Genomic DNA, 21,561 nt, shown 5'->3' on the forward strand with positions numbered 1-21,561 from the left:
CTCCATGTCAACCCTTGCAAAATGGAACCTGTTATAATCTCTCTCCCTCAGCATAGCCACCTTGTTTTGAGGGTTAAGTGAGATCATCCACTTAGAATACTTATCAGAATGCCTAGAACATAGTAAGCACTTTATCAATAGTGATCAGAAGAATTAAATGATAAGTATTTAGTATGTAAGAAAATGACCAAATTTAGAATTTCACTCTCTTGATCTCTGCTTCAGAAATTTGGTCTAGAGCAACCCATAACTCTAACAAAGGTTACTTGTTGGCACTGTGCCTAATGTGTTTGGCTGTTGCTGCCAGTGTGGGGGTTCCACCTGAGCAAGCTGTCTGCTGAAGCAAGGTAAGGGGAACCGTGCCAAATCTTGAAGCACCAAGGGTATGCACGGCACAAGATTGCATCAGTCCTTATCAGGCTAGAGGCTAGAGAGTAAAGCCCCGGAAACTGCCACTGCTTCTGTCTGGCACCACCCTGGATGTGAATGCAGAGACTTCCTACACATGTTCTCAGACTCTTCTCTGAGCTTCATATCTGTCCCCGTCCAGCCTTCAGTCTGGAGCCAGTAGTAGCCTTGAGGCTATGTCAACCACAGCTGGCCCTTCTGGTTATTCAATATTAAGGTCACCTTCCCCTCAGTGATTTCTTAGTCAATCCCATTTGAACTGCCACCAGAGTGTCCTAGACGAGTTTCTAAGCAGTGAGGGCATGAATCTGCCTGGAGTCTCATTAGGTAATAATTTTTTCAATTCCTTGTAAAGACAGGGAGACAGACACCGTTGGTAGGATATACAGTTTGAGTCAGTTTCCCAGCAGTGGGGACAGGCTTTCTGTCATTTAGTCAACACACACATACGAAGCACCAACCAAATGCCAGGCACAGTGACGAGCAAAACCAGGCCTAACGCCTGCAGCCATTAGGGACTGCGGGAGCCAGGCCTCAGTTAAATAGTCCCACTGACAGGTATATAATTAGAATCTGTCATAAGTACTAAGAAGGAGTATCATGGCTACCCAGTATGCCAGTCGGCCAGCCGGGTGTGGCTACAGATATGCCTCACTAGCTTGGTACTCAAACCGACTAGCAGGCGCTTACAGAAGCAGCCTCCTGGCAAAAGCGTATAGTCATCAAATATGCCGCCCAGATGCCCAGGCCTTGCCTGGGAAGAGGAAAACCCGCCGCCTCACACTCAGTTGACACCACTATGCAGGCACAGGTCATTCAGTCTGTCCACGCAGTGCCTGCATAGATCTTCACTAGTTGTATGGGTCATACCCTTAATCCCAAAACAAGGGAAAGGGACCCCAACTAGACATCATAGATCCACCATCCCAGGTGGAGAGCCACAGTTCAGTGAGACAACACGATAATCACGAGCACATGAGTTCATTGCTTCTTGGGGCTCCTTCCTCGCTTGTATGACACCAGAACAGAAAGTAGCCAGTTGGGTTCAAGAGCTGTCCAGGGCTGTAGGTTCCCAATTTTCCTATTTGGTGGAGACCTGACCAGAAAGACAGTCATAGTGAGCAATCACCAGCTTCTTAATGCTCATTCAAGTTGAAAAATAGAAATGTTCCTAAAAAGCATGCATTTTGCAGAGGTCTCTCTGGCCAAGGTCTCACCTCAGGGCTGAGACAGAGCAAGGAGAGTGACCCCCTAAGAGCGTGGAGATACTTAGATGTGCACTGGGATGTCCCTCAGTGCTGGGAAGTAACCATGGCAACATACTAGTCATTCCTTGTGACAGTGGCAGGCCTGCAGAGTGACCCTGCTCTGCTTTCCACAGAAAATCAGCTTTGTCACTCAGTCCTTCAGGCACCCACATTGGAATCAACAAAGCCCAAGGCATTGTCTTCGCCCTGTTTACACATCCTCCCTCCTCTCCTATCGCCCACTACCCACCCCCACATTCCCTGCCGTGCTGACAGCGTCACCTGTTGCCCAAGGTAGGGACCCAGAGTCAAGCATTTCCCCGGTGGTTTGCTCATGAAACTGTCCTGTAATTATTAACTCAGATGGTGTCTCTCCCACCCAACTGTGAGCTCACAGTTCTAGATGTCATAGTTCCTTCTACTTGCATATGTCTGGCATGGTCCCTGAGACCTCGAAAGAGCTAATTAACATTGGTTGACCAGGAGCCCCCAGGGCCAGGAGCACCCGGAGTGGTAAGATAGGGAATTGTGTTTGATGGGACGGAACATGTGTGTGTGATGCTCGTGAGCAGTGTTCCAGGGCCCGTGTGCTGGCGTCAGCCTGTACAGGAGGCCAGGAGGTCCCCTTCCATCCTTACTGGTCCTCTCTCTGAGCCCCTGTGTATTTTCAGCTGCCTCTATGTTGCGCAGCCCCTCTGCTCCTGTCAAGGCTGTCTGCTGGACTCTGCGGGTTATCCAGGTGTGTTTTCACAGCTTCCAAATAAAAGCCATACAACCTGATTCTCAGATGCCCGTAGAAGCTATAATGTTTCCTATGCAGTATTGAAATCCCAGAATCACAGGTCTCTTTAGAAATTTAGAGGTCCTTTCCTCTAGATAAGGAGAGTGAGAACCAGCAAGGTGAAGTGGCTGGCTTGACCAAACCCGGACTGAAATGCCAGTCTTTTAGTTCACACAGGCCTGCCTTCTGTGCTCTAGAGCAGAGGTTGCAAATTTCTCCTATAAAAGACCACATAGTAACTATTAAAATAGTTAGGTCTTGTGGGCCATACCATCCCAGGTACAGCTGCTTTCCTCCAACCACTTAGCAGGAAAGTGGTCATAGACAACACGCAGGCGAACGGGCGTGGCTGGGTTCCAGTCCAACTTTATTTACACAAACAAGCTGCGGGCTGGGTCTGGCCCTCCAACTGTGGTTTGCCCAGCCCTGCACTGGGACCTCATGTGGTCCACAGCCAGCATCAAAGGCATCACCTGAGAGTGTCAGAATATAGGCCAGACCTCCCGAAGCCAAGTCTGCCTGTCAGCAAGATCCCCTGGTGGTGTTTGCTTGCTCCAGATTGAGAAGTGCTGCACTGGTGGGCCCGGCTGCCCCCGCTGAGAATGCCAAGAAGAAATTTCCAGAGTAGAAAAATGCGGCCCAGGGAGGTTACTTGGCCCATTCAGGGTGACACAAGTTGGTGGACCAGGGACTAGAGCCCAAGTTCTAGTCTTTCAAACATGGAATTGCTTCTACACACACCAGAGAACTCATCCCATCCTCCCCACTTCTGCCTGTCCCTGACCAACCCGCATTTACTAGAAATTCGAGTGAAGCAATTCCTCATTCTTTCCCAGCTGACTTGTGAATCAAGAGAACTCTGCCTCCAGCTGTGTCTCCTCCCACCCACTCCCTGCCAAGACTGGGAGGGGCAGGGAAGGCAGAATTGGGCCTCCAGAGGCTGTTCCCCTTCTCCAGAGGGAAACTTGCTCACACAGGTTCAAGTTGGAGTTAAACTCCAACCGAATTCCTGCCTTTGGAGGTTTGCGGCTCAAAATAGAACGAAAGAACCTTTCATTTTTCACTTGCAGAAGAAACTTCTAGACCAGCTCTCTGGCAGGCCTAGACATTGTAGATTTTTCCCTCTTCTGCTTGCCCCATCTTGACCCACATACCAGCTCCTGTTTCCCTGTAGCAGCTTTAATACCTGGCACCTCCTAAGACTCAACCCACAGCAAGACTCCATGCTGGCCACACACTTTGCATAACCTATGCTTCTTGATCTATGTCTAAGGCATGTGAGAAGTTCTTTATCTTCTTCATTAATCAATAAATGTGTATTAGGCTGTTATTTACTGAGCACATATTTATGAGCCAAGCTGTTGCCTATTTAATTTCTTAATCCATTTTATGGCTGAGGCTAATGAGGTTAAGTGACTGTCCCAAGAATGAAGACAATACCCAATAGAACCAGATGCCAACCTGCCTTCAAGTACTGAATGCTCCAGATGCCGTAGAGGGTGTCAGCATGATGACATGGACCTGACTTCCAATACTTCCCAATCTAATGTAAAAAATACATGTAGAACCATCAAGTTACCACTGGCATGATCGGCTGAAACAGTATCATTGGAGTGGGGGTGGGTAAGAATAGGAGCGACATTCCTTAGGAACTCAGTCCCCAGCTGCCCAGCACTGTGCCAGGGACCTTGGAGGCGATCAATAAATATTTGATGTAGGACTGAATGAATGAACAAGGTAGAATGTATGTGTGCCAATACTTGAAGCTGGAATGGATTTGAAAAGATGGAATGAGAGAAGAGGCACATGGGCTAGGGCATTAGCACCTAGCACCTAGAAATAGCAAAGGGAAGACTGGTAAAGGCCTTTTAATAATGTGCCCTTGAATATGTGATCCTTTGACTAACGGGAAGAGACGAAGCATTCTAAGCCAGGAGCAATAGGATGAGAGAGCAGCACGCATTAAATACTGGAAGAAAGGGAAAGGAACTGGCAGCAAGAAGTCCAGTTAGGAGGCTGGTGCAGAGCACAGGCTCACAGGTCTAAGGCCTTGAATGAGAGTCAGTGGCATGAGAGGAAAAATGGATAAAAGTCAACAGGAATTGGGAGACAAACACAGGGAACACTACCCAACAGAGTCCCAGCCTCTTCTGCCCACAAACTCAGCCTTCTGTCTTCCTCCACTTCAGAGCCCTCCCCATTCCCAGTGGCTGCTGTTGGTAGAATGGATGTCTTAAGCAGGGCCCTGTGTCTTCCACCTGCAGCCGGCACCCAGTTCTTCCCATTTTCAGGACAGTGCATCCAACACTTGTTAAGCACCTACTTGAAATCAGCACTCAAAGCTACTAGAAATATTCTGCATTCATCGTCTCTTTTTCATCCCTTACAGCACCCCTGAGAGACACTTTATAATTAGAAAAATGAGGCCCAGCGAGATTAATTGACCTGTCCAAGGCCTCACTAATTGGTGAATCTGGGACTAGAGCCACGTCCAAGTATACCAGACCTGGTATTCTTTCCTTCCATGCCACAATACCCTCCCCCACCATCCACATTTCTGGTTGGTCTTGACCCAACAGCCAGAGAGTCACAGCTCTCCTCTAGCTCTGCCCTTCTAGGTACGTGAGTCCCTCTGAGCTCTGATTAGTTCAGTAGATGTCGTACTCCGTAATGCACCTTGTGTGTGTCATGCCTGGGGCTTGAACTGGAAAATCTCCACTAACTGATTTATTCTGTTACAGACACTGAATATGGAGTTGAAGCTTCTTGAGCTCAATGGGCATAGTAATGCCAGGTCACACACCAATTAGGATTTCAGCTTCGGCATTCTGTTTAACAAGACTGTGTTGCCAAGAAATCTCCCCCGAGAGCAGCCAGGGAGGGGCTTACCCCACTACACGCCCCCTTCCCTGCCCTCAGACTCTCCAGCCTGCCAAGACATTTGGTCTCTGCTTTGCATCCTTTATTTAGAAGCTTGTTTTTTATGTCAGACAGGCCTTGGTTTGAATTCCAGCTTTACCATATGTCAGCTCTGTGACATTAGGTGAGTTTTTCAACCTCTCTGAGCCTCAAGTTTTAATTTTTTTAATGTTGGGATAATAGTTTCTACCCAACAGAGTTGCCACAAGGATTAAAAACAGTAACGTTTATAAAGCTCTAGGCCTGCTTTAGAGTCTGTAGCCAGTACTGGTCCTTTTCTTCCTGTTGTCATTGGAAGCACCAGCTCAAGATTCCTGTAGTTTCACCACCTCCCAAGCCTTAAAAGACATCTCACTCTTGGTCTTTCTTGCCGCCACAATGATGTCAGACCCTCACCTCAGAGCCACTTGGGGAGACCCTTTCTTCTGGAGAAATCTCCCACCACACAACTCCACCAGCACTCTGCCCTCCCCTTCTGAAGCACCTGCCCAGAGGCATGGAGGGGATAAGGAGCCCCCTCCCACAACAGAGCCTTCATCAGAGCCCAGCCAAACCCGAGAAGGGAACGCCACACAGAATGGAGGCCCTGTCCCCCTCTCCCCACCCCACCGCACAAACAGGCTTTTAGGAACCAGTGACAAAGGCCATTGTGAGTCCACACTCGCTCTTCCTCTTGTCTCCGTGTAGAGCTGCACCGAATGTTCTGTCTTCTGCACAGTGTGAGAAATGGCAAGGCCTGCTGCCAGCCTGCTCTTGACCCAGCCGACCAGAAACCCCAGCCTCCGCCTTTGTTAGAAGAGCTCAAACTAACACTCAGGATAGAATATCCTTGCCTCTGATCAAGGGAACAGAGGCCCAGAGAAGAAAAGTGACTGGCCCAAGGTCACACAACTAGACAGCCAGAGCTGAGGCAGAAACCCAGCCCTGCCTGCAGGGCATCTCCTCTCCCTTCCACCTTGCAGCCCTGCTCCTGATGGTGCTTTACAGACTTCTGGGAGTGGAAGACACCTGCCAGCCAGTGTGACGAGGGCATCAAGGAAATGCTCATCAGGAGGGGTGCCTGGCTGCACCAGGCGTGACAGAGCCGTAACTGAAAGGCTCTGCATCCCATTGCTCAGCCCAGAAGCAAGGGACAGTCACCTGAACCGTTGTGAAATTGTATCTCTCTCACTCTCACACGCACACACACACGCACACGCACAGGGGAAGGAAAGGAAGTTAGAAACTCATTTACAAGTAAAAACCTCCCTGTCTTAAAGTAAAAGAAGTTGAAATAGGGATGCTTCTCTTGCCAGAAGGACAGTCACCCTAAAATCTCAAGGTCACAGTATTTCTGCACCTCTCTCCCTCAGCACCCTTCTCCTCCTTTTCCTACCCTCCCATCTCCTTCTCCCTCTCTGCCCCCTCCCATCTCCTCCTCTGGCTCCCCTCCTCCCCCTCCATCTCCTCCTTCTGAACTATCTTCTCTGGGTTACATTAATTACCATCTGCAAAAGGCCACACACTTACTATGCAGCAAAGGCAGTTTCTAGGACATCCATTTCTAAAGAAACCTAAAGTCACAGTAATGGGCCCCTGTTTTCTGAGGGCCTTCTTCGTGCTCTCTGTGCAGGCCCTGGATGGCATCACTTCTAAACCTTATAGCAGTCCTGCCAGAGTGGTTATTAGATCTACATTTTCCTGATAAGACGACTTGGAGGAGCTAAGTGACTTATCCCAAAGTAATAGAACTAGTGAGCGCCGAATCTGCCTCAAGCCCACGCTCTGCATGCCACACTTTGGCCCAGTGGCATGTTCTTCACCCTGGGTGTATAGAAGGCCGGGGGTGACATGACATAGTGTCACTCAGTTGTGTCCGACTCCTAAGACTCCATGGACTGTAGCCCACCAGGCTCTTCTGTCCATGGGATTCTCCAGGCAAGAATGCCGCAATGGGTTGCCATTTCCTTCTCTAGGCCAAGGGGTGAGCCCCTTACCTATTCCATTTGCTGGCATGGGGCCCCTCTTCCTTTATGCTGGGTCTGACTTAGAATCTCTAGGGAAAGCACAGGTCATAGATTACTCTTCAGATAAATTATGATTGGGATACCTGAGGCCTGGTGCTGTGAAAGACCAAGTGGGAACATGGCAGGTAACTGACAGCCTTCTTTACTTACTCACCTTTGTGTGACCAGGGAAGCCTTAAAGTCCCCTCCATCTTCGTCTCCCCACCCCCAGGCCATTTTCAGGCTGCCATGCTTCAAAGCCAGCTTTGAAGCTCTCTAGCTGGAAGCAGCCTTTCATCTTCACAGACCAGACCCAGTGGGCAGCTTAGGTGGGCTGATCCGTGCCCAGGTCTGCGGGGCTCAGTGTTCCTGAGCTTCCTAGGGTGTGTGGCCTATCTCCATGGAAATTTGGTAGCAGGAGGGGAGCCCAAGGGGGAGGGGACACAGTCTTGGCGGGTCAAGCTTGCCAGCTACCACTCACCTTCTAGACGGTGGAGGCTGAACCGCAAGGCAGAGCAGGGTTGCATCCCTTCCTTCTAAGGGGAGTGAGAAGATAGCACGCCCGCCCTCCCCACGCACACTGGCGTCTCAGTAACCGAGTGCTTAGGGGCATTTCTAGTTGCTGTTTTACTGCACACCTGCACATACTTTCCTTTCTCTAGTCTTCAAAATAACCCATGATACAGGTTTTGTTATTGTCCCTCTTATGGGCAGGGACATCGTGGGGGGAATTTTGTTCATATGTTGAAGCCCTGATTCCCAGTACCCTGGAATATGGTTGTGTTTGGAGATAGTTTTAAAAGGTGATTCGGTTTAAATGGGCAGTTAGGGCCCTACTCCCATCTGATTGGTGTCCTTATAAGAAGACGACATTTGGGCACAGAGAGAGGCCCTGGGGGTGCACAGAGGAAGGGCCACATGAAGAGGCAGCCAGGGGTGGGGGCTGGCCATGTGCAAATCAAGGACAGGGGCTTCAGAAGAAGCCAACCTTGCAAGGTGTAACTTCAGCTTGACCTTCCAGCCTCCAGAACCATGAAAGACTAGATGTGTGTTGTTTAAGCCATTCAGCCTGCGGCACCCCAAGCAAAAGAATAGACTCAGAAAACAAACACCCTGCCCTATATGGACACAGCCATCAGGCTGTTAGCCCCGAACTCAAGAACTTGTGCAGAGTGTCTCAGCCTTCTACCTTTATCCTGTGACTCCATATTTGTCTGTCAGAGGCCATGCATGTAGTGGTGACATATTTCTGCATTTTGAATTAATCAGACACACAGACCTGTCTGTCAGAGCTTCAGATCCGTGTTAGCTGATGCATGTTGCCCACTGAATCGACCCGTGTCCATCCTTACTTTGGGCTGGCGCCCTAGCAACTCAGTCCACCGGTGCTGCTGGAACCTACGTAAGGGGGCAGAGCCCACCAGTTTATTACATCACACAGCCACCACAGGGTATGGGTAGCCTTCCCCACCACCGGGATGCGATGTTTCAAAATCCTCTGGGTGCCATCACATACTCAGAGTTTCAGCACCTCCACTGAGGATTGCTTGATTCCCAGGGTGGTCCATGGCAGTCCTCAGACCTTCGTGCTGATGGAAGGGGAAAGTGGGTTGGCAGTGGGATTGACAGTAGCAAGGCATCCTGCTAAGCCATGCTAGATCTCCCATGCTTCTCCAGGGCCCCACAAGCAAGGAGCCCAAATCATGACACCCACATATCCCTCACATCTTAAAGGATGAAGTTTTCATCAGTGTGAACCAGCAGCCAAGATGAGAATGAACATAAAAATTATTCATTAAAGAAGAGAGGTGAAAACCCTACTGGGCCATCACTGTATGCAGATTAAATGGGTTGATGCATGGAGAGCATGTTACCCAGTTTCCATCTAGGCAAGCTGTTTTATCATTATTATTAATCACCATCTTTTTCCTGTTTCAAGCTAAACATGTCAAAGTCTTTGGCACCAAAGCATGTCGTTTATTCAATTTATTTAACAAGCATTTAGAGGGGGTGGCTCAGATGGCAAAGCGTCTGCCTACAATGCAGGAGACCCGGGTTCAATCCCTGGGTCGGGAAGATCTCCTGGAGAAGGAAATGGCAACCCACTCCAGTACTGTTGCCTGGAAAATCCCATGGATGGAGGAGCCTGGTAGGCTACAGTCCATGGGGTCGCAAAGAGTTGGACATGACTGAGCGACTTCACTTCTGTATGCCAAGGCCTGGGATGGCTGCTAAGGATTCAAACATAAACAAAATAAGAATATTATCTCCCAGCCTTCATCTCTCAGTGGGCTTGGGAGAGTGATGTGTACAGAGACAGTTGTCGTTGGGCGAGATCCACTGAGCACAGGAGCGGGGAAAAGGCACGCTGCCTGGGGTAACACAGAAGGGTAAGTATGAGTTCTCCAGGCAGAGGCATTCCTGTGCTGGGAACAGGGACAGATAGCGGGGGACCTCGCACACCTCACTGAGAACTAAGACGTTGTCCCTTGGGCTTCCAGAGAGTTTGAAGAAGGAAGATGTGCTCCTCAAATATGAGCACCCTGCTAGCCTCTGCCTGTCAGAACTGAGCTCCAGCCCCCCTCCCACCTGCAGGCAGGTCTCAAGATAGAAAAGCAAAATGGGACTGTTGAGATCGAAGAAGTAGGAAAAGGAGCAGAGTCAGGGAAGAGTTTAAAGGAGGGAAAACAGCTGGAGCAGGACTCCCAGTTCATCTAAAGCTCAACTGGAATTATGGCATTTGTGTGGACGTGTGGAACCATGAGGAACCCTGCAGATTGTTAAATGTGTTTTACCCTGAATATGATGGTGTAGACTCTTGTACACAGCTCTGAGGTACAGAGTTGGGAGTTGGGAGGGTGAATGTGACATAAAGGAAAGCAAAACTGATAATATTTTTGGAGCCCGCTCTGTGCCAGGCGCTTTCACCTACACCCCTGCCACTGAATCTCATAACCACTCTTTGAGGTCAGTATTATTATTCCTAACTTCTTTTCAGAGTGAGGAAGCTGTGGATCAAAGCAGTCAGGAAGTAACTTGTTTACATTTTTCTTCACGCCAACTCCTGCGTATGTTTGGGGCAGTTTTATTGCCTGAGGCTCGAGTTCTCCAACTTGAGTGTGCCTCAGACTCTTCCAGAGGGCTTGTTAGAACACAGACCGCCCAGCCCAGCCCCTCGAGTCTCTGATTCAGTCGGTCTGGGTGAGGCCCGAGGATTTCCGCTTCTAACAAGTTTCCAGGTGAGGCTGGTGCTGCCGCTCGGCCTCCCCTGGAAACAACCACACTCTGAGAATCACTGGCCCATGGGAATGATCTACCCAGTAACCTGGCCCAGGGGTTCCCAAACTGTTTGCATTTTGGAATCACCTGAGGATCTTTAAAAGGAAATACTGATGCCTGGCTCCAGGCTCACACTTTATTTTTCATTGAAGTTTAGGTGATTCACCATGTTTCAGGTATACAGCAGAGTGATTCTGTTATTCATTATATACATATACATATATATTCAGATTCTTTTCCATTAGAGGTTATTACAAGATACTGAATATAGTTCCCTGTGCTATACAGTAGGAGGTCCACACATTTTGATTTAACTGGTGTAGGGGCAACCTCGGCATCATTATTTTTAAATACCACCACCCCCCAGGTAATTCTCACATGCAGCAAAGTTGAGGAGCCACTGACCTAGCCTCTTTTCTCCTTGACTCTGATCTCCATCAGAACCCTGTCCCTCAGCTGCCACCACTGAACGTGTCATACTAGCCCCACTTGCAACACGTCCTCCCAGCCATCTTAGAACAGCCGCCCCTGGAACTCATCCAGTCTCTCACGTGCCTTTTCCCTTTTTGCCTAGTCCATCATCTCCTTCTCTGTTCAACATAAATCTGATTACTGCAGCCATCTCTTGCCCACAGCAATACAGCAAGCACCCTGTTCTTCCTTTGACCATATATGTCTACCTGGGAAAATCTGAGGAGGAATATCTAAATCTGACTGCAGGCATGGAGGTCCAGGAGGCTTCTTGAAGTGGATGGCACTCGAGCCAAGTCTGGATGGGCAGGTAAAAATGAAAGAGAGTGTTTCAAGCAGGGATACAGCAGAGGTGGAAGCACAGGAGAGAGGGGAACAGTGAGGTTTCTGGGGGAGCTTCATGTTGCTGTGTGTGTCTGCAGCAGGAACTTGCCCTGTGATGTCAGGAAAACACTGCGGAGGCAGCCTTTCGCCAAATGGGGGTGGGTCTTGGGCATCAGGTGAGGAAACTTACATCTTTCCAAGTATAAATGGCAGTTAATAGGCATTTTAAAATGACTTTTAAATTGAAATAGTAATACATACTTAGAAAATGCAGAATAACTAGGAAAGCATCAAGTAGAAAATAATCATTTTTAATCTAATGACCCAGAACTCACAACTGTTAAGATTTGGGGGGAATTTGTTGTCTTATATGCACATTCTTATACAGTTGAGAACATGCTGTAAAAGTTTACATTCTGCCTTCACACTTAAAATTATAACATATACATATTTAGTGTTATTTAAATCTGTAAGCATTATAATAGTTCTATAGTATGATACCATATAATTTACCATTTTCATAAACCTAGAAATGGGAGAGGGAGAAGTTTCACTATAATAACTGATGCCACAATATTCATATCTGTATGAACTTAGGTTTTGCAATGTTCTTGTGATCAACATCAAGAAAGATATGAATCAACAGTATGAACGTTTTAGACTCATTACCAAACTTCTAAAAACTTCTCTTCCAGTTTACACTCTGATCATAGGTGTCAAAGAATGCACATTTCATCTTCCCTTTCCAGCACCCAGTATCACGGCTGGTGCCCCCGAAGAGTTTTTGCCATGGGTGTGACATCAGCAGCTGTGCATTTATAAAATCCTATACTGGAGGCTGAATGAGATGCACCAGGTTGGAACAACTATGGCTGCCCATGGTGTTCTGTCTTTGCTTCCACTTTTTCCTAATCCCGTGTTCCCATTCTTCATCTTTATTCTTTCTTGGAGAGCATATAGTAAGTGTTTGCTTCACATAGAGCCGGGAATAATGCTTTGTTACCAAGAAAAGTGCTGAAAGACCTAGCTCTATGGTTGCAGCAAGTTGATGCCCAGCCCAGAGACCCTCTTTTGATAGTTTTATAGAAAGCAAATCTCTAAATAGTAATTCTAACTAGGTAGAAATACCTTTTTATATTTTCCAGTGACACTGCCAAGTGAGTTTATTGCTAAATTAGTTTCCTTGTGCATCCAGTGACTATCCAGTCCTACACGTAACCATCCCTGTCCCTGAAATGTCCTTCTTTCCTCTTAACCCAGCAAATTATCTTGACATTCATCCTTCAAGACCTTGCTTAAGTCTGTGGCACCTTCCTTCCATACCTTGCCCAGAATCAGTTACTCAGGCATCCTTCTTCCAGTAGTTTACTCACAACATTTTCTACACCTAACACTTTCTCCCTCTTGGCTAAGAGTCCTTGAAGAGTTGAACATTTTGTATTCCCAGTTCTTAACACAGTGTCTGGCACATGGTTGTCACTCAGTAACTGTTGAATGAGTGAATTGACGCATTCCTGTTTTACTAAGGTACACGGACATTCCATCTTAAATACAAGTGACTTGAGTATAGAAACAATATGGAGATGATATGAATTGCCGAAAACCACTCTCTGAGTCATTCATACCTGAGGTAAAACAGGGGGCTTGCCCGGTAGCTCAGTTGGTAAAGAATCTGCCTGCAGTGCTGGAGACCCCGGTTCGATTCCTGGGATGGGAAGTTCCCCTGGAGAAGGGATCAGCTACCCACTCCAATATTCTTGGGCTTCCCTGGTGGCTCAGATGGTAAAGAATCCACCTGCAATGTGGGAGACCCAGGTTCGATCCCTGGGCTGGGAAGATCCCCTGGAGGAGCTCATGGCAACAACCCTCTCCAGTATTCTTGCCTGGAGAAACCCCATGGACAGAGGAGCCTGGGGGGCTACAGTCCATGGGGTCGCAAAGAGTCGGACTTGACTGAGCGACTAAGCACAGCACAGCAAGGTAAAACAGGACACCTGGTAGAGCAGATGTCCTGATCCTGGATTCTATGTTCTGAACATTAAGTGTTCTGTGTACCTGGTCATTGACTTGTAACTCTGTTTCTGTTTCATTTTAACTCCAGATTTAGTTTCTGCATAAGTATCTGTGTGCTAAAGGAAGTACAGGGAATTAAGTGATGCCAGAATTTCCCAAAATGTGTTCCAAAGAAAACGACCATAGATACCTACAAAACTGTTTCATAGATGTCACACAAAAGAAGAGTCTCGTGGTCCAGCAGGTTTGGGAAGCAGAGTTAAATATATTTCTTTACCTCAGAACTTCCTGGTAGGCATTTTAAGCTGAAAGATCAGTCGGGCAAGGGGAGAGAGACAGAAGAGCAGTCAGCCTTCCTGCAGTAGCAGTCAGGAGTCATCCGAGCCTCTTAATGCCAGGAGAGATTCAGAGTCAAAGGCGGAGTGGCCAAAAGTATAACAAGATCCTTGCCCATTCTCCTGCACTTATCCCCTCTCCGCCCCCCAGTCCCACATCTGTGTAAACCCCCTGCCCCCCGCCCACCCACCCACCACACTGATGAGATCAGCCTGGATTACATCTCTTCTAGAGCCAGGAAGCAAGGTAATGTGTGGGAAGTGATAGCTGCAAGGTAATGTGTGGGAAGTGATAACAACTTTTCGAGTTAAAGCCATTCAACAGGGAAATTTGTTAAAAGACCAAGACATTGTAAAAGCTGAAACACTTGAGTCTGTTCAGTCCCCTGCTTCTTAGAACATTTTGTTACGAGGGAATGTTTCAAGGAGGGAAAACATTGAACTATCACAGCACTGTTAGACACCAAAGCCTGGTACAGAGAGCAACATTTTAAAAGACATCTGTCTCTCTGCCAACAGAGAAACTTCTGCCTCTCTTTTCTCCTCCTTTTTCCCACCCCAGTACAACTCCCCCGCCCTCCCCACCCCTAAGCACTCCCTCCTCCCTCCTCCCCCTCCAGTTCTTCCTCCCCTCCCCCTTCTCCTCCTCCTTCTCTCATTCACAACCCTTATGGATATCACAGACACTGTAAAATGACACAGTAAGCTAAACTATCCAATGGTTATTCAACACGCTTGGGTAAGAAGGGAATTAATTGACTAGAGGCTTAGACGTTCACTGTTTATTGGATCTAAACTCCTTAAAAGAGCCTGGAGCATTCTCCTAAACAAACTTTGCCCTTTTGTGGCTTCTTTGGACTTGTTAAAGTCCAAATGAGATGGAGGGTTTAAGGAGACTGTATCTTTTCACACATGTGAAAAAAAGGAGTAGCAGAGAAGAAAAATGGGAGTGTCAGTGGGTATAAAGGAGGCAACCTATGTGCCATCACAGAGAGACTAACAGTTTGTGTATCTGTTGGCAGCTGATGTTCATCGGTGATCATCAGTAGGTTAGCAAACTTTAGCAATGTTTACACATTTGTGGGCAGCCCAATAGTTTACCTGTCTTCGTTAGAAGAATATCCATAAAGTCATATACAGGATTTCATTAACTTTGGGAAAGATATATTTAGCTCCTTCCACTCAAGCTTCCATTCTAACAGAACATTTCTCCTATGATCTGTTTATAATTTTAAATTTATGTACATGACTATTTGTATATATGTCTTACCTCCCATATTAGATCCTACACCTCTTATAAGCTGAGTTCCAAAGAGATAGAAAAGTGTCCTGCACACAATTTGTATTCAATAAAAATTGGTAGAAAGAATGAAGTGAATGTAAAAAAGAAGTATATTTGTCAAGAGAATGTTTTTTAATCAATAGTCTTCTGAACAAGAAAGACAAACCCAAATATCCCCTTGCCAGTCTTAATAAACAGTATCACGTTATACCAGGAGACACCATAGAAGATGGGCTTCCCCAGTGGCTCAGCGGTAAGGAATCCGTCTGGAATGCAGGAGACGTGGGAGATGTGGGTTTGATCCCTGGGTGGCAAAGATTCCCTGGAGGAGGGCATGGCAACCCACTGCAGTATTCTTGCCTGGAGGACAGAGGAGCCTAGCGGACTGTAGTCCATGGGGTCACAAAGAGTCAGACACAACTGAAGCAATTGAGCATGGGTACCTTAGAAGACAGAAGCCATCTGCCAAAGAAGCAAAACATTAACATAGAGCAGTTTTCTACTTTGTGAATATTAATAGGATGTTAGTGATTAGCCACAAACTATGAGAGAATTACACTTGCTTTGGTAGGCAAAGGAGGAATGGAAGCTTTTAAAGAATCTGCCTTTTTACTTTGCCTCTGTTTTAAGTAAATAAAAGTTGTGTTGTAAAAATGAGTCTTTGGGCCAACATCAAACCTTAATCCTGCCGTTGCTTTCCCCAGAAGTTGGACAGTCACAGTCCGAGTCCCAGGAACTTTGGAAAGAAAGGATCTCTTCTAGGTGCTGAATCAGAAGCAACTCCCACTGTGGGAGGCCATGGATCCTATGTGACTCTGAGCCTGAGACTCATATTTTCTGTCCCTCTTTTTGTACTTTGGACCCAGGATAATCTGATGTAGGTGAAATATTCTTTTCCTTGGCTCAGATTAGGCACCTGGTGTCCTGAAAGAGGTCACTGACTTCCCCCAAGGATGTCCAAGGAGGTTGGCTCACCACTGGCTTACCGCAGGCCAAATTTGAAGTTAATTAAGCATCAGTCATCATCAGTAGGGCCAAGATGTTATTCAGGCATTCAGGGAAGAGAAACCTGATCCAGCTCTGGATAATGACCTTCATCAGCATTCCTTCCTATCCTAATCCCAAACCAGTGTGTCTTTAGCTGCAAGGTGGGGGCGGGGGGCCAGGTATTTCAGAAACAGATGGTTCATCCTTTACATTACTCTGCCTTTGAAGAAACTTCTGGATATGTCACTCTATTCAGTGCATGCATGATCATGCAATCTGGAGCAAAAGCTTTTTTCACTGGAACCAGGTTTCTGTTTATGAAAAGGTACATTTATTGACTTCTGGGGAAATGCCCTATTCAGAATGAGGGTGAAATGCTGTTTGGTGGGAGCGGAAAGACACTGACAGTTCTAGGTAGGCCATCTGGGGACTAGACCGTCTGGCCCAAACCACACTGGGGAACAGAGACATGTGTACACACTGGTTCTGCTTGTCTCACTCCACAGACCTCAGTGACCAGCTTCTTGAAGTGGTGGGGCTAGAGGGAGCCATGGAAATGGGGCAGATCTACACTGGCCTGAAGAGTGCAGGCAGGAGGCTAGCCCAGTGCTCCTCGGTCTCCATCAGGTACGTTTCCTCGTCACCCAGCAGGCCGTGCCCCCCCACCCCCCACCCCCACCCGGATTCCTACAGATAACACCTTGAAAGCCCTCTTTAGATTTCAGTGCAGCGAGTGTGGGGGCAGGGTGGGGGTAGAAGTTCAATAACATTGATAAAGAATGTTTTGGGAGACCACTTTCCAAACCAGGTATAACAACCATCCAGGACATCAACTGGAGGGTCCCACCACAACCAGTTTGCCGTTCTCTTAAAATGAATGGATGAAATTCTAGAAATAGGATTGTAAGATGAGGTCCAGAGAACCAGAGATTCAACTCCTTGCCTTCCTTATCTCCATATTGAAATGCTCAACGCACGACAGAGGGCAGCTTTGACAAAAACCAGGCTCTCTGCTCTGGATGGCATCACCAGCTCGATGGACATGAGTTTTAGTGAACTCCGAGAGTTGGTGTTGGACAGGGAGGCCTGGCGTGCTGTGATTCACGGGGTCGCAGAGTTGGACACGACTGAGTGACTGAACTGAACTGAGACTCTCTGCTCTACACTGCTCATTCTTGGATAGTGGTCTCAGAAACACTTTTATTAAACAGTCCCATATACCTTTGTAGAGCTAAACTGACGTTAGCAAACCCATCATAATTGATAAAGAGGATGACAATTTTTTAGAGTGTGGACCATGTAGGTCAGCCAATACAGGCTCCTTACCAGATGGGGTCTAATGGAGGGGATCTTCTGATTTTTGGTTGCTTCTGTTTAATAAATGCAACTAGTCACAGATTTTTCTCCGCATTATTATTTCCAGAGTCCTTATTCCTTTCCATTTCCCATTTAATTTCTACAGTGTGTCTTGGGGATCTCCTAGAGGGGACTCCCATGTGCAGGTTTCCCAAAGTTGTTTAAACACAGAACCCTTTTACCCCTTATCCTGGGTGAAATGTCCTCAGAGTTCTTTGGGGGAATATCTGTTCTTAGTGCCACCCTGCATCCTTCATAGAGGTCCCCAGAGCTGTTCCCTGATCTATCCCACTAACCCCCTTTCTTCATTCCCTCTGTGTCTCCTGTCCTTTCTGTTATTCCCCAGATCTTTGCTTCTCTTTCCTTTTGGGCTGTTGTGTTGCTGGGACCTGTTTTCCAAGTTCATCTCTGTAATTCCTTTCTCCATGACTCTTAACACCAAGTAGATCCAGTCTGTTAGAACATCTAAGCCATAACATATGTGGACCAGAGAATTTTGATTCCTGAAGAATTTGGAAAAAAAAAAATGTGTAAGAGAGAGGATATTTTCTGTTTCCACATAAAAACAGGGGTTGAGTCAGGAGCCCTAGCCCCCTGGGCATTCCCTACATAATCTCCTCACGCCACAAAAGCAAAATTCTACTCTTTCCTTTTATTATTTGTTTTATTATTAGGTTTATTGGTTTTTGTTATTAAATATCCTCAGGGTCAGTTGAGGAATCATCTACATCAAAACAGCTTGCCTCCCTCATTTTATAATTTCAGAAACAGGGCAGATGCCAGACCCAGGTGAGGGCTTTCTGGCCAGTGCCTGGCAACTGCTCCTGGCTGGCCCAGACCGGAGACCTCCAAAAGGACCTACCTTTTCTCCATTGTCTCTCAGCCTTAACAGTCCATAAGCCAAAGAAGCCTTGACCCAAGCAAGAAAATAAGGCTTTCTCCTCTCCCCTCTGCCTACCCGTAGGGATCACATTCCCAATGACCCTGCTTCCCCAGCTAAGCCAGGTCCACAGTCCATGCAACCATAATGTCTACTTTTGTTCAGGAGATAAAAGAGGGGATGGTTGAGGATTGGAGGCAAGGCAAGACACACTCAGACCTGAGCTGTACCTCGTATAAGTAGGAGACATTACCTCACTGACATTATGCAACTGCTCACTCAACATAGAACCCATGCCTTTCCCTATTTCATAACCTTTCCCATTTCACAGTGGAGTTTTTGGCACCATGGGCAAGCCCTCTGGCTGGTTGTTTGATTAGGGGTCCACTTAGATATGGTGCTGCCATACTTGTTGGCCACTTCTCCCCAGATTCCTGTGGACTTCACTGCTCATTCGGGGCCATGTTTCTCAAAATAGTCTGAGGACCAGAGCAACAGAGTTTTCCATAGTGCTTATGAAAACACAGACCCCTAGGCCTGACTCAGACCTGCCACATTGGGACCCCTGAGGTGAGCTCAGAAATCTGTTTTCAACAAGCCCCCCAGGAGTCTTCAGAATCACTCCTAGGTGGCTCCATTTTCAACTTCTGTTTCCCTGGAAAGGACAGCCTTCATTCTCCAACTCCAAGAAGCCCACTGTGCTCTCTCTGTTCTCCGGTCTCCAGGACAAACAAGCTGCTGCCAATGCAAGTGGACGGCGAGCCCTGGATGCAGCCGCCATGCTCGGTGAGTTATACCAATCTTTGAGATGAGGGTGAGAAGTTTTATTTGGGATCCCTTTGGGGCACTGACCTAATATGAAATTCTGAGTCTCTGAATTACGGGGGCTTTGGGAGATCATCCAGCACAACTTCTCTTCCACTTAGTTCATCCATCCATTCATTTATCTGCTGAGCTTTTATTGGTTAGGTGCTATGAGCCAGCACTGGGAGGCACCAGTTCCAAAACCAAAGGAGACATAGACCTGTCTTCAAGGAGCTTATAGTTCTGGGTGAACTCTGAGGCTCCATCTACAGTATCCTTGAGAGCCTCCACTTGAATTGCTTTAGGGGCAAGGAACTTACGACCCAAAAGGAAGACTGTTACACTGATGAACAAGCCTAATTACTGGAAAATGCTTCTTTATGTGGAGCAAAATCTGCACACTTGACCTTAGAATTCCACCTAGTTACTATGACCACTCGGGCTCCTGGGGAAGAATTCCCACAATGCACAGGCAAGCTGCACCCCAGATGCACCCACAACCCCGAGGAACTACCTGAAAACGCCCCTGAAAGTGTAACCTCATAGGTTATCTGTTGCCTTTATGGCATTTCTGTGACCCATGTTACCCATCCCCTAGGACTGTGCCTGTTTTGCAATGGTTGCACAATATTTGTTGAAAGGTGAATAAAGAATTGAACAAATGAACAAACAAAAATAAAGGGAACAATCCCATTCCCTGCCTTACCAGTTCATTGGCAGTTTGTTCTCAGAAACCCAACTAGACTCTCTATGGCAAAGAGAAACCACTGTCCTGGTATCTAGAGCCCAGGGTGTTAACTGGAATATGATGTTAGCAACATCTTTGATACTGTTGTGAGTGTGTGAATTTCAAAAGACAGAACTTGTGTTTCTGAGCTTCCTCACTCTAGTGGAGTATTCAGATACCTCAAGAACCTGCTGTTTGGAGCCCTTCAGAACATCAATTCGTCTTCTACTAGAGAAAGGATTTTCACGAGATAGCTACTGGGCCTGAACTGTAGGTTTATTTCTATAACTCTTTGCTCTGTGTAACTTCTACAAATTGCCAAGTTAGTCCCTAGAGACAAAGACTTTTTAAAATGGCATCTTTTATAAAAGATATCAAAAGTAGAACTTTTTCTGTAAAATCTTACCTCAATCTTTTGGCTTCTATGAAGTCTAAGAAAAGGATGAATACACTATAGCAAAATCTAATAATATCTCACCCTAGTTGGGAAGGATGGAGGGAATTTGTACTATTTTTAATTTTGATAGAATTGAATTAAGAAAACTCTATCCAAAGTCCTCCTGTCTCCTAAAAGGAAAAAAGAAAAAACTGGAAGAAAGCAAACCCTTGGCTACCCAGCTCAGTGATATCTAGAAACTGAACTGCCATTCCTCCAGATCCAAGTACTGGTTTTAAAGTAGCCAAACATTCCTCCAATCCCTGCTCTCTCTCCATGCCACCCTTCAGACATTACTACTTACTATGAAAAAATAATAATAAATAAAACCCAGTGATTTTATGGTATACAGTCATATGTGAAGGTATGTTAGTCAGCTCAGGCTGCCCTAACAAAATACTACAGACTGGGTGGCATAAACAGCATAGTTTCTCATAGATCTAGAGCCTCCAAGTCCCACACTGAGGTGTCAGCAGGGTTGCTTTCTGGTGAGGCCTGTCTTCCTGATTTGCAGATGGAAGCTCTTGCACCATGTCTTCACATGGCCTTTTCTCTGTGTGCATTTACCACTGATGTCTCTTCCTATTCTCGTACGGACACCAGTCCTATTGGACTAGGGCCCCACCTTTATGATTCCGTTTAACCTTATTTACCTCCTTAACGGGCTTCCCTGTTGGCTTAGTGGTAGAGAGCTCACCTGATAATGCTGGAGGTATGGTTTTGATCCTTGGGTTGGGAAGATCCGTTGGAGAAGGAAATGGTGACCCACTCCAGTATGCTTGCCTGGAGAAACCCAGGGACAGAGAAGCCTGGCGGGCTACAGTCAGATATGCCTGAGCATGCAAGCACCTCCTTAAAGGCCATATCTCCAAATGTAGTCACCCTGGGGATTAGGGCTTCAACACATGAATTTGGAAGGGAACACAGTTTAGTCCATAGCAGAAGGTAACAGAAGTCCTTCTTAAACTTCCAAAAGTTAAAACACCCTTTATGAAACGTTTTCCTGAGTGAAGGCACTCACTAACAGTGAAGTGATTCAGAATTGAAGGCTTAATGATAGGACATCACAGCAACAAAAGAATGTTTGATGAAAATTAAAACCAGTTAAATTAGAAAGAAAGCTATGACAAGTCTAGACAGTATTAAAAAGCAGAGACATCACTTTGCTGACAAAGGTCCATCTAGTCAAAGCTACGGTTTTTCCAGTAGTCATGTATGGATGTGAGAGTTGGACCATGAAGAAGGCTGAGTGTTCAATTGATGCTTTTGAACTGTGGTGTTGGATAAAGACTCTTGAGAGTCCCTTGGACTGCAAGGAGATCCAACC

At 46.7% G+C, this 21,561-nt stretch overlaps 1 protein-coding gene across 1 annotated transcript in view; it reads left to right on the plus strand.

The window, feature by feature from the left end:
- The window catches only part of DGKG (diacylglycerol kinase gamma), a 159,475-nt gene that overhangs the window by 126,025 nt on the left and 11,889 nt on the right, over positions 1–21,561 (plus strand). The window contains exons 22-23 of the mRNA XM_018050170.1: positions 16,538–16,658; positions 18,993–19,053. Of these exons, the coding sequence (XP_017905659.1) occupies positions 16,538–16,658; positions 18,993–19,053 (182 nt within the window). The remainder of the gene's footprint in view (positions 1–16,537; positions 16,659–18,992; positions 19,054–21,561) is intronic.

This window comes from Capra hircus, chromosome 1, assembly GCF_001704415.2.
Source record: "Capra hircus breed San Clemente chromosome 1, ASM170441v1, whole genome shotgun sequence".
NCBI classification, from domain to species: Eukaryota; Metazoa; Chordata; class Mammalia; order Artiodactyla; family Bovidae; genus Capra; species Capra hircus.